The sequence below is a fragment of the Orbicella faveolata genome, unplaced genomic scaffold (assembly GCF_042242905.1).
Source record: "Orbicella faveolata isolate gen_17 unplaced genomic scaffold, um_ofav_v1 contig_1, whole genome shotgun sequence".
Lineage (NCBI taxonomy): Eukaryota > Metazoa > Cnidaria > Anthozoa > Scleractinia > Merulinidae > Orbicella > Orbicella faveolata.
This window is the reverse complement of record NW_028301536.1, coordinates 1,376,703-1,394,021: the sequence shown is the minus strand read 5'-3', so window position 1 is coordinate 1,394,021 and position 17,319 is coordinate 1,376,703. Positions and strand designations below refer to the sequence as shown.

General features: G+C 40.0%; 3 protein-coding genes across 3 annotated transcripts; all 3 read right to left on the bottom strand.

Annotated features, from left to right (window-relative positions):
* Positions 1–1,525: 1,525 nt before the first annotated feature.
* LOC110042669 (uncharacterized) lies at positions 1,526–7,740 on the bottom strand. The gene is made up of 4 exons (XM_089283888.1): positions 7,628–7,740; positions 5,396–6,611; positions 5,031–5,113; positions 1,526–3,081 (listed from the first exon to the last, which is right to left on the bottom strand). The coding sequence occupies exons 1-4, from the start codon at positions 7,664–7,666 to the stop codon at positions 2,104–2,106; spliced, it is 2,316 nt and encodes a 771-aa protein (XP_089140014.1). The 5' UTR covers positions 7,667–7,740; the 3' UTR covers positions 1,526–2,103.
* On the bottom strand, positions 7,737–11,311 carry LOC149117664 (uncharacterized). The gene is made up of 4 exons (XM_089283892.1): positions 11,185–11,311; positions 10,506–10,681; positions 9,702–9,748; positions 7,737–9,254 (listed from the first exon to the last, which is right to left on the bottom strand). Exons 1-4 carry the CDS (start codon positions 11,289–11,291, stop codon positions 8,469–8,471), a joined length of 1,116 nt encoding a protein of 371 aa, XP_089140018.1. The 5' UTR covers positions 11,292–11,311; the 3' UTR covers positions 7,737–8,468.
* Positions 11,312–11,492: 181 nt separating this feature from the next.
* On the bottom strand, positions 11,493–17,107 carry LOC149117663 (SH3 and PX domain-containing protein 2A-like). The gene is made up of 7 exons (XM_089273272.1): positions 17,039–17,107; positions 14,789–14,849; positions 13,869–13,933; positions 13,623–13,717; positions 12,968–13,050; positions 12,427–12,555; positions 11,493–11,680 (listed from the first exon to the last, which is right to left on the bottom strand). Exons 1-7 carry the CDS (start codon positions 17,105–17,107, stop codon positions 11,493–11,495), a joined length of 690 nt encoding a protein of 229 aa, XP_089129398.1.
* Between the last annotated feature and the right edge of the window lie 212 nt (positions 17,108–17,319).

Here is a 17,319-nt window from a genome sequence, read left to right as displayed (position 1 = left end):
CGTGATTTACGCCAACAAAGTAGATAGAGATATCTTTGGAAAACATATTGGAACTAAATGTGCGATAATATGCGTTACATGTAAGTGTGAATCTAACTTTTTCTGCTCTGAATGTGCTCAGTCTTTTCATGAAAAGTGTTATCAATCATATCGACTAAGAGCCAAGCAAGTCACTCACGCATACTTTCATTAAGAATGATAATAGAATAATAATTACCTTTACTGAGTTCCATTCTGCACAAAAGCTTAAGATTTGTGAAAGTGAAAGATGAATCGCGAGTTAGCATTTTTATCAAAGAATAATTGCAATGTAATGCCCGTCTTTGATTGTAATGAAACAACACTTACACATACATTTATTTGTCTTTGATACATTAGTGAAATATCCAGTTCATTTTTGCAACCAGTAAAAACTATGAAAACACTGGCTGGACTTATCAAGTTTAAATAGCAAGTGTAGTGCCCATGGGATGTATGAGAAAATGGCTGTATGCACCTTTGATTGCGATTTGATTGCATTATAATACCAGTTTCATGTTCCGCACTAAATTGACGCATAAAACCAGCCACTATTCGTTCGTTTTAGGTTTTGATCATGCCAAACCGCGATTTTAGCCTTGAGCTATGTCGCGAGAAATGGACATTGTTGTTTGCGACTGATCGACACGCACATTCCAAAAGCTTTTGCGTCGGCGGTAGTCCTTTTGCGTCACGCAATTCTAATTATGTTTGCGTGTCGCCCTCCTTTATAATAAGAACTAAAGCAGACTGATAAGAGAATCCTTTCAAATCAAATGCCAAATATAGGAAAGGAGGTCGTAGCTCACAAGTGCTTTGCTAGATTTCTAAGATTCTACAGCAGAGGAGGAATATTCAACGCGAATGTCCGTTGTTCTCAGGACACTTACTTACAGTTCATGAAATATCTTAGGTCTGTCATATTGTCTATTAGTAGAATTGTACTTGAACACTAATGCAAATGAAAAAATATTTAACAAGGCTAAAATGTTTTTTAAAATGGCTAAAAGTGAAAAAACCAAACGTTTACGACATAACGTCATCTTCAGGGTAAAAAAGCCGTCCGCTACTCGCATAATTTATATCCGTGAGGTAATGGACGCGTGACCAATTAAGAAAATTCCTGCCCAGTACAATGCAGGCTGACGTTGTCAATAAAATTTAAACTACTCTCTCGGCGAGGAAATCGTTTTACCTCCACGTTGAATATGACAAGACGCTTTTGCAAACGTAAAACCAGGATGTTCAAGTTAATTATTAACTCTCTTTTGTTAAAACGAAAATTAAGTTAAACTTGGGTCTTACTCTCCCACCCCTCCCCCACAGGTTCAATATTGCTTCTCGAGAGGAGTGGGTGAATCAAAAGAGGTGTTTTCGCCTAATTCCTTGGGTGATGCAGCTTAATTGTTTATCACAAAGCACATATAATGACACCGTAACCAAGAATACTAAAGGGAGCTTCATGAATTTGATTTATAAAGGAAACGATCTACAACAGTAGATGAACTAAGATGGAGTACTTTGTCTTTATTGCGCTATTTTGCCTTCAGATTTAACCATACTACAAGAAATGATGCTAATTTATTTGGAAAACGTACTTTACTTAGGCTATAGTCATAATTAGTTGCTGAAGTCTACACTTCAAAGATTGTATTATGAATCCTATACTTCACTATGTTACGTTACCAAAAAGACCGCTGTAAACTAAATGAGTCTCATTTTCATATTGAACAAGATTCCGCAATTCCATCAAACTTTCGAGTTACTTAGAGCAACCTTTTCAAATTCCATGGGATAAATCAGAATAGCGCTTACTTTTGTCAGCAGACTATGATCAAAGTTTCTTTCTTTTGTAAAGTATGCATGCTAAAAAGTCGTCTTAAGCTTAATGTAAAATGAACTTAAAATGAACGATAAATATTCCATAACGAATGTAAAATCGTGAAGATAAAATGTAAATATTAATACACAAATAGCTGATTTGGCTATCATAAATAGTGCAAAATGAAAACTTTGAATCAGTACTATATGTGCAGGCTGATGGCAATATTCGCTCTTCTATAGCTTATAAACTGCGCTACAAGTTCATCCATCAAAGCACGTGATTGGCTCAAGATAGTTAGAAGGCGCCCATCCTTCTTCGTCGTCAATTTTCACGAACCACCATCCTCCTTCACTTTTCCGAATGACTTGAACTTTGTCCCCCTCGTACAGATCAATTGTGTCGTCCGCTGAAGCCCGGTAAGAGGCGATGGCTTGATAGGCCAATTTTGAGCGATGGCCTCCCGATGGGTGTCGGCTGTAGGGAGCATCTTTCTGAATTGAGCATTTGGGTAGTTTGCTTCGATTTGTTTTCTTCCTTGGCCGCCGGATATACGAGTGAACTGCCAAATTATCACAAGATGAACCTTCGTATACATTGCGATTGTTCTTCTTTTGAAACACTTCACTGTCGGACGAGTTATCTTCATGAAATACATTTAAAGGTGCTCTGTCAGGCCTGTACTGTGGCAGATTTCTAAGAACGTAGCCGTCGTCAAATTGTGAGTGGTAACTCGTATGTGACAGCCGATTGTGGTGATTCGCTCTGCTATCAGGCACCGACATGGGCTTTCTCATCCTCCGAATAGCGTTTGTTCTCTCATCTTCGGGAAACCCAGAATCATAAGATACTACATTTTTATGTTTTGCTGGTGACATTCTGCGGCTTCCTGTGGGGAGAGAATGATGCTCCTTTGACAAGCAACGAACACCATTCATCGCCTCAAATCTTTTGCATACTGCTTCCTTACTACTGCTCGGGGCTTTGATGCGGTGCACCATGTTATATCCTCTTTCTGTGCTGTAAGCTTGCTTGTCGTTAATAAATGCCTTCTTGTCATTTCTCTTTCTCCTGCTTCTTTCATATCTCGGCGGCTTGTCGCTGTTAGATGAGTTTGTCCCCGTGCTGCTGTTTGACCAAATCTCGCTTGATTGTCTAATGGCGTCTGCAGGGTCAAACCAGCACTCGTTCCAGCTAAGCCGTGGTGATCCTTTGTAATGGCACCTCTTGTTATGAACACGCTTCAAAATAAAAGGAATGGAAATAAAGTAAACAAGGGTCACAAAACCACAAAACCTTTTGAAAAACCTGCCACTATACTTTTGATTTAAGAAATCAACCGACTATAATTTAAAGCTCGGCATTCTATAATGAAACTTTTCAATCCCCTATGAAGTTTCCATTCAGAGAATGTAGTTTGTTTGATGTTTTTCCCACTAGCTGAATTATAACGAAACGGTCAATGCTTACGCCATATGCATGAGCAAGTTTATCATATTGTGGAAGTATTTAGTTTGGAGAGGACTCGAGAAGCTAGAGTTGCTCAAAACTACTGAAAACGCTTCTTTCTTCAGTTTTTAGACTTTGTGTTTTCCCTGCTTTCTGTGTTCACAAATGAAATGTCAGCTGAAACATGGACCATTTTCTTCACTGGATGACAAGCTATTTATCTAACGGTAACCAATACGTTCAAATTGATTACAGGAACTCAGCACTTGTCCAACCTTATTTTGGTGTGCCGCAAGGCTCTATTTTAGGCCCTCTGCTCTTTGATACCTACGTCTCCGACTTCAGCGACAACCTCGGTGATTCCACCGTATGCTATCAATATGCTGACGACACGACTGTTTAAAAACACTGCTCGGTAAAAGAACTTTCAGTAAGAGCTTTTGACCTGAACTCGACCCTTCATAATTTAGGTACACAGTCTTGATTCTTGCTCTTAACCGAGTAAAAACTAAATCAGTGCTGCCGTCAACCACCCTCAAATGGCCCGGGTCCATAACCTCAAAGAGAAGAATTTAGGCTTGCCAAAATTTCTAATTACTATCTTGAAAGAATCACCCATACAAAGCTTCTGGGTGTCATTATGCGAGAAATTTAAAGTGGGAACAACACTTCAATTAACATTTAAAGCACTTTATGATCTTTCCCGGCGTCCTATTTGTCTTTACAATGAGCAATTGTCACTAGACAACTACGCTGTAGTAACACTACCTAGCCTGCGTAGCAAGTGTTTCTGTGGGGTTCGGGAGTAGAGAACTACAGCGCGAAAAATGGAGCGAGTAAAAGAGGGGGGAGGGGGAGGGGAAGGTTTCCTTCCTTCCCCTCTCCCACCCCCCTCTTTCTTTTTTTATTTTTTTGGTTCTCGCCCCATTTTCCGCGCGGACAAAACACCGAAAATCCCGTTCCTCGGTCTTTCTTTGCTTCCAAACCCCACGGAAACGCTTGCTACGCAGGCTAAACACTACCAGGCGTATAGTCCCCAATGAAAATGCAACCTTCGAGGATAATACTGCGTCTCTATTTAACAGTCTTCCAAACCATATTAAGACTTGTAGTGATTATTACATTTTTAACTGTAAATTACATAAATTCTTAACATAGCCTGCTTTATCTTAATTAAATGAAAATTCTTTTAAATATTTCTACGAGACACATCACCTTTTATACATTTTAACTATAATATTTTCAACTTTGTCGATACATTTAGTGTCTACACGTAATCACCCTTTCTTCTATTTATTCGTTCGTCAGATTTAGTCATAGTGGGTTTTGTAATTTATTAATTAGTAATAGAGGAGCAGTCATTTTTTTTTGTGTGGATACTCTGTTAATAAACCATTATTATTATTATTATTATCATCATCATCATTATTATTATTATTTCTTAAATAGTCGCTTTTTGTTCGTCAGAGGACTTTTGTACGTTGAAGAATGAGCCAACAAAAGCAAAAACAGAACAAAACTACGGTAAACACGCAGCGGAATCAGAACCCAAGTCGGGCCGTCAGCTGACAAGGGGAGTGCTAGGAAGGTTTTTTTGACACATAACTGGGTACGACGTTAAATAGTCACCGTCGTCACATGCGCGTCTGACGTTGAAAAATATAGAACGACAATGGAACAAACTATTACAAGAAACTTGACTCCGTCTGAGTAATTCTATGGGCTGCAAAATTATATATACCTCGTTCTTTTTATCGTCGATCTCGTCGCTCGAGTTGCAACGTTGCTGAGATTGGTCTGGCTGCACCCAAATTACAGATTGACCTATAAAAAATGATAAGAATTCATCAGTGCTTAGCTTATAACCCGAGGCAGACCTTTGTCGCTACAAGCTACAAGCACTTTGCAATGCCTCAAAGGTGTCTTGGAATTGATTTTTAAGCACATGCTGACAGCACCGTAGTTTTACTTGAAAGGCGCTTCACGCTTCTGCTTAAGCGTCTAGGCTTATATAAACAATAGTCAAAGGTTTGCAAGGGTAGTGTTTGTTGCATTGAGACACTAGTACAATTAACAAGGCTTGAAGGTTTTTAATGAAAACCTCACCCTCATCTACTCCAGATACCATATCAAAGTACTCCTCCTCGCCATCATCAATTCCATGCTCGTCAGCGTCTTCGCACTCTTGTTCATCGTCGTCACCATCGTAATCGTCGGAAGAAAGTCTCTCATTTTCTTGATCCTCTGCTGACTCAAGACTATCTTGACTGGCCTCGTCTTCCTGTCCCCCCTCTGCGACCAGAAAATTTGAAGGCACCCATCCTACATCATCGTCAATGCAGACCATCCACCATCCATTAGGAGCTTTAGTGAGCACTTCAACTTCATCTCCTTCGTACACCGTCATCTCGCCATCTCCACTGGCTTGATAAGTGCAAACAGCAAAGTAATTGTCAGTATCTGTTCCCCTACAAATTATTGAATGATAACTTTCTTGTTCTTCTTCAGCAAGCACTCTGTCGTCAAGCCCTTCTTTCTTTGCTTCTGTATTGCCTATTCCATGTTTTTCAGTTTTGCTGTCTTGTTCTCGTTTAGTTTGTCCGAGGTGGACGCTCTCCTCGGTGTAGTAACAGACCCTGTCGCTCCCGGCTTGTTGTTCTTGCTGTTTATTTTCTCCCCGTTTCTGGTGTTTCGTTACGCACTTGCTTTCGTCAAATGCGTTTGGTATCCCCTCTTCCGTTGGAAATTGATTATCTTCTTGTCCGCTTGTCTTTATCGTTTGTCCCAGCTGATTGAATTTGTTAGCTACATATTCACTTCCACCAACAGCCTGAACATTCGCTGGTATGGAGCCCAGTTTCCTTGATAAGTGAGGTGAGTGTTCTATATCACTAACTGGTGGTGTGATGCAAATTGATGGCAGTGAAGCTCTCGATTCCCGCCCGCTTAACGAATTTTCTTTCTCAGTGTCTTTTAATTTACCCGCAAGTGATCTTGAAGAGTCAAGACTTTTCGAAAAGGCTTTTAGTCGCAGCAATGGTGCACGGACATTTTTCGATGACTCACTTTCTGCCGAATTCGTTTTTCCAAAAAATTCCTTGAGGTTGCTGGAGAAACTGGAAGAGCGATTCCGCTTCTTTGCCTCCTCGGCCAAGCGCTCTTCTTCTTTACGAATTGCTAATCGAAGATCAAGTTCCGAGATAGATAGTCCGCGGTCTGGAAGCGCGTCCCTAAGATCTCTATTGGAACAACGCATGCTCTGTGATCGATGACTTGATAAGGTGCTGCTCTGGCTCTCTGTCCTCAATGGAGGTACTCCAAGCTGTAAAAGAGTTAAACAAAAATATCTCTTACCTTACTTTCGATACCTTTTAGCTACGTCTAAGGCCCTGCTCTTGCAATTCTGCCATTCTTTCTGTAGTTCTTTTTCACTACACTAATCCCTTTTCAAAATTTTCTCTAGGATTAGTTTGTAAGATGGTGTCAGATTTACGCTTTCCACTTACATCCATTGCCTCCTCCAGACAGCGATCTCCTAGAATAACATTCACCTCTTCCCCCTCCCCACCCTTTCAAATTGTGAATGTAATATTCAAAAACTTGTATAGAATTAAGCATTTTTATATGTGATCACCGATTGTTTATCACTTGGCAGTTACCACATTAGTCTACGACCCGACTGCCCACACGGTGAGTCTCATGACTTCAAGTTGTTTATCTTAGTTTATCAAGAGTACTTAAGCTCCGAACAAGGCCCATCGATAGTCATGTTTGGGTTTGTCTACTGGCCTTGCTCTGAATCTCCCACAAAGATCCTGTTTAGGTTTCTTGTTCTCTAAACTTGAGTTTCTATTGGTTGTTTCAAGAACTGTGAAGCCCGCTTCTGAAATTCGTGTTTGGGTTAGTATTGTAAAGGAGTGTTTAATCCTTCAAGGTCAGCTCGTCCCGTGTGGCCCACATATGGCTACCGATAGGCTATTTAAGTGCCAGTGCATTTGTTAGTCAAGTAATAGAACCTTTAGTAGTAGAAGCAGCAGTAGACGTTAGACGAAGAAAGTGCAAGACAGAAGTCCGAGTAATAAAAGCCCAAGGGATCGGAGTCTCGGTACCTCCTCGCTTACAAGACTGAGCGATATCCAATAATATATTTTACTGTCTTTGGGAGACCTACTTGAAGATTTAGGGATATATTAGTGACAAATTCCAGCGGCACAAGCAGCACGATTCTTTTTCTTGATTTTATTCAAGTCTTCATTTATCAAGTTTCCAAAATGGAAATTGGACTTATTCCGTCAAAGGGTATTTTTAAAATAGTATAAACTACCAATTAAAATTTACCTCACTGGTGCTGTGTCTCCGATGCGTGGGACTAGACATCAAAACTGAAAAGATAAGTCGAGGGAATTGCGAAATGGTTTTTATCCATTACCGCCGGCTTATCGATACTAATGATATCTTAGATAAGCCAGATGTAGCCAAAATCATATGTCAAAAGGATTTCCTGTTATGTTGTCGTGACAATTCTCTAGAATGTACTTCCTCTCTGAATAAAGAGAAACTCGTAAGAAGTGGTGTATGGGAGTAAGTGCAATTCAAGGGTCTGCATGGTGCTTATGAAAAAAATGGATGGCTGCCTTTTGGGTATGTTTTCCCTTCCCATTTATAAGGAACTAAGTTGTCCCTAGAGGAAAGCTAGGTTACTCTCTCCCTTGGACCACCCTTCACCGAGCGTGTCAAAAGCTGCCCTTACTGTCTGAAAGAAAAAAATTCGCCCGTTACGTTGGTTTCGAGCAAGCTCTTTATATCCCGATTCATCACTTGTAGGCGATTCAAACAAATCAAAATCAAGGGACCACATGGAAAATAGTTGGCTAACTTTTCTCTGGTTCACTCTAACCCACCCCCACTAATGTAAGAGATTGTGACAGAGACATCAGTTTCACTGTCAGACTAATTCTCAGACAAGCCAGAGAAAAATGTCTCAGCTCTAACACGAACTACAGAAAGAAGCCGACTACAAAAATGGCGACGGACAGTTAAAAGGGCGAGAGGGATAGATGTCGAAGTAGTACCATTTGGTTGATCAGGTAAGTACAACAGAACAGAATAGGACCTGTATTTGCCGATGGACCATAGGGGTCTTACTGCCACCACTGGATCGCACGTTAAAGGTTACAAGTTACTTACGGGAAGACTCCCCATTTTGAACTTCGGTATTCATCACCCCCTCGAAGACTCTCGTCTCATTTCTCAACGGTTTGTCCATCGCTGTAAAGTCTTTCAAACCTGCTTGTGAAGTAACAGCTACGACACCGACCCGTCTCTGGTACATGACATCTTTTTCCTTCTCTATTCCTTGTGGCTGGTGTTTTCCTTTCTCCTTTTCCTCTTCTTCGGTCCCGTTCTTTTGACCCCCTGGATTAATGTTGAAATTTCGACTTTCATTTCCTCCGCGATCTTCAACATTCCGCACTGAGGTGCTCAGTTTCCTTGATAAGAAAGGCGAATGTTCTGCATCACTGGTGGACGGAGTAATACAAATTGATGGCAGCGAACTTCTGAGTTCCCTCTGGTGACGCAGCCTTTTACTTACACTTGGTTGAAACTTTCCCGTAATAAAGCTTGAGAGGTCAGGAATATCAGAAAAGGATCTCAATCTCGACGATGGTGAAGAGGTCATATTTACAGATGTTTGAACATCTTCCGATGACAGATTTTCCAACACATTCTTTTTCCCAAAAATTTCCTTCATGTGGTTGGGGAAACTGAACGAACAATTTTGTCTCAGTGTCTCAGGGGCTATAGGCTCTTCTTCTCTTTGATGTGTTAGTCCAAGTTCAATTTCCGAGATCGATCGTCTGCGGTTTCGCAGAGCGTCTCGAAGATCTCCCGTAGATCCCCAGGTAGATCGAAGACTTGGTAATTGGCTCTCCTGGCTTTCTGTTTTCAACTGAGATTCTTCAACCTGTTAACGTAAGGAGCTTAGAGTTTGAACGAAATCAAGGAATTTCTTATTACTTTCTTCTAAGTCTGTCTTCTTCATCAAAGTGGCCATCTGTCTCTTTTAAAAACCACCTGTTATCGCGCCAAAATATTTCCTTCTAGTTGCGTCTTTTGTTAAACCCAACCTAATAAAGGTATTATACTATTCAAACTATATTTTATTATTGAATCATTTATAGCTGCTTTTGTTTTGAAGATTGGATTTAAGCAAATTTAAAATTTCCAGATATGAATATTGCCACATCGCAATTCCTGGGCTTGATCCTTACGTCTCAAATAATGTTCCCCTTATTTCCCTCGAATATAAACAACACCTTACACATGAATCTCCTGCTTTAAGTCAAATGTTCATTTTCAGGATGTCCAAATATACATATTTTTTTAAATATCAATTAAATACAGAACATACCTCGCTAGCACTGTGTCGCCTGTGTGTGTTCCAAACAGGCGTCAAAACTGAAAATACAGTTCGTATACATCTTAGTATTGTAATAAAACTGGAATTATCTGTGCACACATTTGACGCGAAAGTTAAATTTCCATCGCGTAGACGTACATGGACACGAGTTAGCGCTACACAGCTAAGTTAGAAAACTAGTTACCTCCGCCCCAACCCCCACCTCTTCCCCCAGCATTTTGCTTCTTATCTTATCAATTCTCAGTGCTATGAACGCACAGTGTTTGCGCATGCTTAAGGGCTCGGAGTGAGGATTTCAACATCGAACCTTGCACTAAGTTTCAGTCCCTTAGCCAAATGAAGTTTCCTTTGCTTCCGCTGCGAGAGTGACTTTTGATCAGCCAAGCAATGATGTAACCAACACTGGTTTACAATCGAACCCTCGATTTTTGGCACTAATTTCCGTTTCCATAGATGGTTCAAAAAAATCGAGATTCCACTCCAACAGCTTCGACAACTACAGTTACAAAAGCGTATTTCACTCTAACAGCAGTTGTTTGACCAGTTTTATTTATACTTTTTGAGCAAACTTTCTATCGAGCGGCTGTAGTGTGACGCTCATTATTGTAATGCAAATTGAAGCATTTCACGTAAGCAAAAAAAGAAGTGGCCGCGAAATATACTAAACGAAACTCGAAATCTCCAAGGACGTTTCCAAAACTTATCAAAACTCTTAATCTCGTGACAACTATTTGGCGGCCATCACTGTCAGTGGTTATGAGAAAGGTAGCTCAACATAAATCATGTGTTACTTACGAGAACACTCTTCATCTTGGACAGTTGTCTTTAGAATTTCTTCAGTGTCACTTGCTTTGTCTCTCAGCTGCATACCCATCATTGGCAAACGTTTCAAAATTGCTGGAGAGTTGCCAGTTGCGACACCAACCCTCTTAAGGAAGACAGCTGGAGCCCAGCCCTCTTTGTTCATATATCTAAGAAAAAAGGTCGAGACAGTTTAAATAGCTGCAGCCATACGTTATACGGTACTGATTCACTGCTTTATTGGCTGAGCGATTTATTGCAACATTGCAACTTTACAATGGCATGTATTGTGTTTCATATTACGCTGTGTGCAAACAGCAAAAGAAGCCACGTTACATAGAGATGCAAGAATTTCAGTAAAAATTCTTGTCGGACATAATAGGACAGATGCAAGATAAAAGCTGACAGTGAAACACAACAACTGAAAAAATCTCTAAAGAAGCAAAGTATCTCTAGCGATTGGAGGGAGGAAAGGAAAAGTACTCGCGCGGATTTAAAACTTTGTTTAACTTCAAAAGCGTTGTTCAAATTAGCCATTGATTTTACGGGAAACATTTTTATGTGTCAAGCCTTTATTTACGAGATCTTTCGTTCTATAGCAACGAACCCTCGTCAGACTTTGGGGCTTTCTTCCTCCACACTGAAATTTCGTATGTAAAAGTGAAAAACTTACACCACTCGCCACCATCCATCTAGAGTTTTCTCTATCACGTGAAGATTGACACCGATGTCAAAGCTGATTTCGTCCTCCTTCTTTGCCTTGTAGGAATTTGTTGTCATGTAAATTTCTTCTGTAAAATTAAGACAAGACAGAAAAGAGATCAGTAATCCTTCAACGTCAAGCAAGAAATGCAGAGAGCCAGACAGACAGACATACCTTTCAATACCAGTTCTGAAAAACTACCTACATCAAGGTAATATGATCAAGATAATTATTGTTTTCAGTGTAGAAGACAAAGGAACAGTAAGGTATCTAGAGCCTTAATTGTAGGCGATTAAAGACTTTTGGTAGTTCTTCAGCTTTGTTTGCTTCAGCGGAGATGATGAGTTCTTACCTTTTCCAGCAACAAAACTCTCCGTAACAATGCTATCACCATCATCATATAAAGGCTTGATATAGGATGCTGGTACCCAGCCAATGTCACCTTCACAATCCACATGCCACCACCCTGACAACAGAAAAGAAAAAGAAGAAAACAGGGAGAGTGTTTTGATAAGCGCGTCTTATTTTCATCATGTTGTTTCTTTGAGCCTGGGATTTTGTACGCAAGGCGGACCTACGATCACGTTTCATTCAGGATCGGCCGACTTTGATGCATGTTCCTTTCTCGTGTAAGTAAGTGATAACAAAGAATCAGAGTCCATACGTAATGCAGAAATTCTTCTTTGGACAAATCTTTTTGTTTTCAATACTGCAAAAGGTTTTCATCGTTCGCGAACCAATCGTACAACGACGCAAACAATTTCGGGTATTTCGTCGTCTCCAGAGCCCACCAGTGAGTTTGGTGTTGACCAAAGTTACAGCTGTTTCAGAGAAGACCAGATTGAACGTAATTTGTTACAGCTGCTCCTTATGCAACCAACTTGGGTTAATTATAAATAATCTTTTTAGTGGAATAGCAAACGAGATGCCGAAGCAGAGTCAATGTTTTAGCGATCACAAGCTTTCGAGGCTGTCACAGCATCTCTCTCAAGTGAATGTGGCGGGAATCTATTTGTCACATGAGCTTGGTTGAACAAGTCACTTGCCAAAACATCCCCGTATTGGGCCTGAAGTTCAAATCCACGGTCTCGATCAAAACATCGACCATGCTTGAATTAGGTATCTCGTTTCTTATTATGTCAACTAAAGATTCGGGAGAAACAATATCTTTACTCGATCGTTTCAAGTGTCTAACTTCAACTATGTACTTACCACTCTCGCGCTTTTCAATAACGCCCACTGTATGTCCTTTAGTAAGACTAATGTCGCTATGGTATTGTTTCTGATAATTCTTGAGGACGACATATTGTTGCAAAAGTATAGGCTCACCAATACAACTTGCTGTAACAATTGATAAACAAACCACGTGAACATCTTAGAATAATACTTATCATCAGTTCGCCCTCTCTCCTTCTTTACACAGGAAATCAGTTTAACTGGACGTCTTTGTTCTTCTGAGCATGCGCAATACAAAACATGGCTCAAAGTTCGAAATCGGCTTTGGATGGTAAATCTCTTATTTAACATTTTAGTTTGTAGTTTGTAGGATCGTTACACATTTTTACTCATTATTTGTTTCTCGACTCGCCTTACAGGGTTACCAAAAGCAGACAACAGGAGACTTAACCTAACAAGTACGACGACATACTATGACGTCATTCATCTGACGCATAACGCTATTGACTAAGGCCTGATGGGTAATCTCTCAATTAAGATAACTCTTATAAGGTAAGTTGCTGACTAGAGAACAAACCTGTTTTTGAGTTTCCTAAAGAAATCTTTCTAAGAATACTTCCAGCTGTGTTGCGTTTGGACTTTTTTCGACTACCTGGAGTCCTGTAAGGGAAAGAAACAAACACTTAAAGCAAAAACAGGAGAATTGTTGCGCTAAATCAGGCCGCTCCTACGAAGTACAAAATAACATTCAAATCAAAGTATCAAAACTTTAAAATATTGGCTTAGTCTTCTAAAAAAGCACTATATGTCGCAGCCTAGCTGTTCCACGCTCTCGGTCAGTGAAGAAGATCGAAAAAGAGGGCCAGACCCCGCTCGTTGCCCCCCCGCTTTTTCGATCGTTCCCACTGACGAGAGCTTGCAACAGGCTACATATGTCGGGGAGAGGGTTTTTTGTTTTTAATGAAACAAAAGACCTGAAACGTAAACAACCAGGAGAATTCACGAGACGTTAGCATAAACAACATACGCGACTTTCAGACACCATTTTTGCTTCGATGAAGTGGGTCTAACGTTCAAAACTCAAACTGTTCGGTATTCGTTAAGGTGAGGCTAAGTTTTATTGCATTAACTGGACAAACGCCCAGGAGCTATCTTCTAGCTCTCAGTTTGCAGAGATACAATTCTTGTAGCACATTTGATTACTAATAGCTTCTTAAGTTGAAATGACTTACTTTGGTTCAAAAGATTCCAAGTCTTCAGGTTTGGGAGTGAAGAAGCTAATCACCAGTTGACTCTTGGAGATGTGATCAGGCAGAGAGATCAGATTCTAAACAAAGATCAGAAAAGGACATACAGTCTGGCAAATATAGGTGGTTCATGGTGTATTAAGGGCCATGCCAGTTTATACCACATCTAGGTTTATTTAAAACTTTATTTAAAATTACTTCAACGCCTACAACTGGAGACATAAAACCTACCAAGAGGAAGTCTCTTATTCTGTCAACTTTTGTATGCACACTTGTTGGTATTAGCTTAACTCTCCCTGAAAATATAATAAAGATATCATACATAAAATTACTGACCCTATCTGACTCTAAGCTACACCTTAAGAGAGCGCTTTCATGAGCATCATTTTCGAAAATCAAAAAAGAGAAAAGTGCATTTACATGGCTAGAAGCCTACCCTGGGTGCCCGAAGAATTTTTTTCTTGGTCCAAGAGAGTGCCGCTGCGCTTAGCTCCCCAGGGCGGCATTCTCTTGGACCTTGGAAAAAAATCCCTCTGGCACCCAGGGTAGGCTTCTAACGATGTAAATACACATTTCTCTTTTTTCTGGCTACAAATAGATAAATAGAGGGTAGCTTTACAAGGAAATATATGCCGAAAGATCATATATCTGAACTGCAGAGAAAGATATGAAAACTGATTTTTCTCCGCAGTTTACATATATGATCTTTCATGTATTCACTGTTATCTTCACCATCTACGGGTATATTACGAACTCAGAACGTAAAAAACTCCCAGATGGCTGATAGTTCAGTTGGTAGAGCACGGCACACGTATCGTAGGATCATCAGTTCGAATCCCGTTCAAGACTGTATTTTTTCAGGCTTTAATTTCACAACTGCTTAAGTTTTGTTTATAACTGCGATGATCAACCATGTCTTCATAGAGTGTAGCTTTGTTAAAATTTTTACACAAATGTACCGACATTGCGAGAGGGGTGTTTTTATGAGTTATCTATGCGTAAAGTTTTTATCTTAAATTGAAAAAGGTCTGGAACACTGCATCAGTTTCAGCATTGTTACCTTGTGTCCTTAATTAAGGTCCTTTATCGCTAAAAATCCAGGATAACTGTCTTTCGTGGACGGATTGTAAACGCACACTAACATAACCTACCTTGAAGTGAAGGGATGACCCTTTGTCGTTTATCGCTTGGAAATGTTTCCAGGAGATTGCGCTAAAAAAAAAGGATAAACAGACATCGATCGAATATGAATAAAGATGCTTTTTCAAACTATAACATGCAGCCTCCATTGAATTACCTAAGGAATTAAATCTAAACGAAAATGTGTATATCAGCAAGTACGTCGTCTTGCTGTTTTCCACCTTGTATGAAATATCAGTTACTAACGGACCTTTGTAGAGCGAACTCTCATCTTCCCTATCTAAGCCATTTTAAAACATAGACAAGTAGTCTGTACGAGAAGAAAAAACTCTGTGTACTACTTTCAAATATCTCTTTTCCTTCCCGAGATATTCAAGTTTTTCAAATATGCAAATTAACCAAGTGATGACGTCACAAACTCAACCGGATTATGATCCAACCTCGTTCCCAGGTTCTCAACGACCAAGGGAGGCAGAGAAGAGAGGGCCTGAGAACGAGGTTGATTTTGATCAAATACGATGAACAAAGATTTCTCAGCCAATTTAAATCAGAAATATTTGATTCTTGGAAGTACGATTCTACTAGATGTGCTTCACAATATGGACCCAACATTTTTGTTAGCATGGCAACATACTGGGCCCCAGATCTCCCCGATATTAAAGGCTTTTCTGGCCACACTTAGCGTTCTGTATTGATATTTGCCAATGATTTGCATGATCCAGCAAGCATATAAATATGTTATGTTAGGTCGAGTTCATAACCTTGCTTTTAATTTTAATCGAGCTGAAAATCACTAAATTATTGAAATCAGGTTGTAGGGAACTGGAAAAGTGTGGGTTGCCATAGGAACTGAAATTTTTACAGCCGTAGGTGTGTTTCCTATAGAACTAACCGCCTACCACGTTTCAATGGTTTCTGCTGCAAATTGACCCTGATAGCACTATTTATATTTGGTTGAGGGTATGACGTCAATAGTCCCTTTCATTTGCATATTTTACACATTTTTTTGAAGCTTAAATATCTCCTGAACCAATGCTGATATTTGCAAACGGTAAATAGCGTTTTTAATCTTTCGTGGAATTCTATGTGATCAATCCAAAAATTCAAGGGTTAGAAATTTGATCATAGTCGCTATTTTATCTTGCTAAGCAATTTCTCCGTCCGCGAACCACGAGATTGATCAATTCTTACAGTACCATCCCTAAAACAAATTTTCTTAATAGCTGTGTCCCGGGAGGGTACTCCCTGCAAAATTGGGTAAGGGTGTGTGGCCCGCTTCCCAAAACCATTACCCTATTTATGACCAAAATCTGTGATTTTCTCTATCTCCATGACCTGACCAAAAATTCGATACCCTATCTATGACTTGACCCTTTAATCAATACCTAGTTTCAGACCTGCCTTATAATTACTTACCTAATTCAGACCGATGTTAAAGGCATTGTGAAGGTCTTCTGTTGATGGTCTTATCGATAATGATGAAAAAGTAGCTCTTTCTCAAACACATGCCTAATTCAAGACTAGAGCGCAAAAACCATACCCTATTTATGACCAAAATGGCCAAAAATCGACACCCTATTTATGACCAGAACGGCTGAAAAACCATACCCTTTGGGGTCGCACATACCTATATAGCCCGTTTAAGGACCCCCCAACCGTAACCCTAACATCCCCCCCCCGGATCTGTGTTTACAAGGTGCGGCCAGTCACAAAATCTATCTGGGACGGCTTAGGAGCTGTCCAACTAACGCGGTTTCGCCCCACGAGCATCTATAATGATACAATCGAACATCGGCTAATCGTTTCAGTCAGAAAAAGGGATAAATTTGAAAACGTCGTGTGGAGTGAAAGCATTTGAGATCGGAGCTATCGCATGAACGTGAACAATAAGAGATTATTAAAAGCGTCGATCGATGAAAACTGGTTCAGTAGCACGGTGTGGACATGGCTCGAACCGGGATCCCACTTTGAGCAAATTCGCCTCGTTAGCAATCAATATCAGTCATATGAACAATAAAAACATGGAAAATTCAGGACATAAAAAAAATTCACAACATTCCACGTGGTTTTCACCTCAAGTTGAAGAACCTCACTAAATCGTCGATAAACGATGTTTGTAGTTCCATCTGACCAGGCAACCTTGATGGAATATACCTTAAATAAAAAGAAAAATCGGCGCGAAGCCGGGTGTCAATAAAAAATCATTGCCACTCGCTATTTACAACAAAATTACGAAAAGCACATGTATGTTGAGTTCTTACAATACGATTGCTCGGTTTTCTTCGCTGTGCACCTTCAACAGAAACTTCATAGATTGATCTCCGTTGCATGATTATTGTCCAGGGGGAAAATATGCAACTCTATACCATCAAGTTAAACGCCAAATTTTAAAACGCGCAATGTTTTGTTTCAGCACGTATTGCACGGCCAGCAACAAAACGAGAAATAAGCGAGGTCCAAAGAGTAAATAAGGCTTCCATTAAGCACAAGGTGTAGCCGTTTGTCACTTATTTAACACCAACGAAGATTTCATACCAAAGAC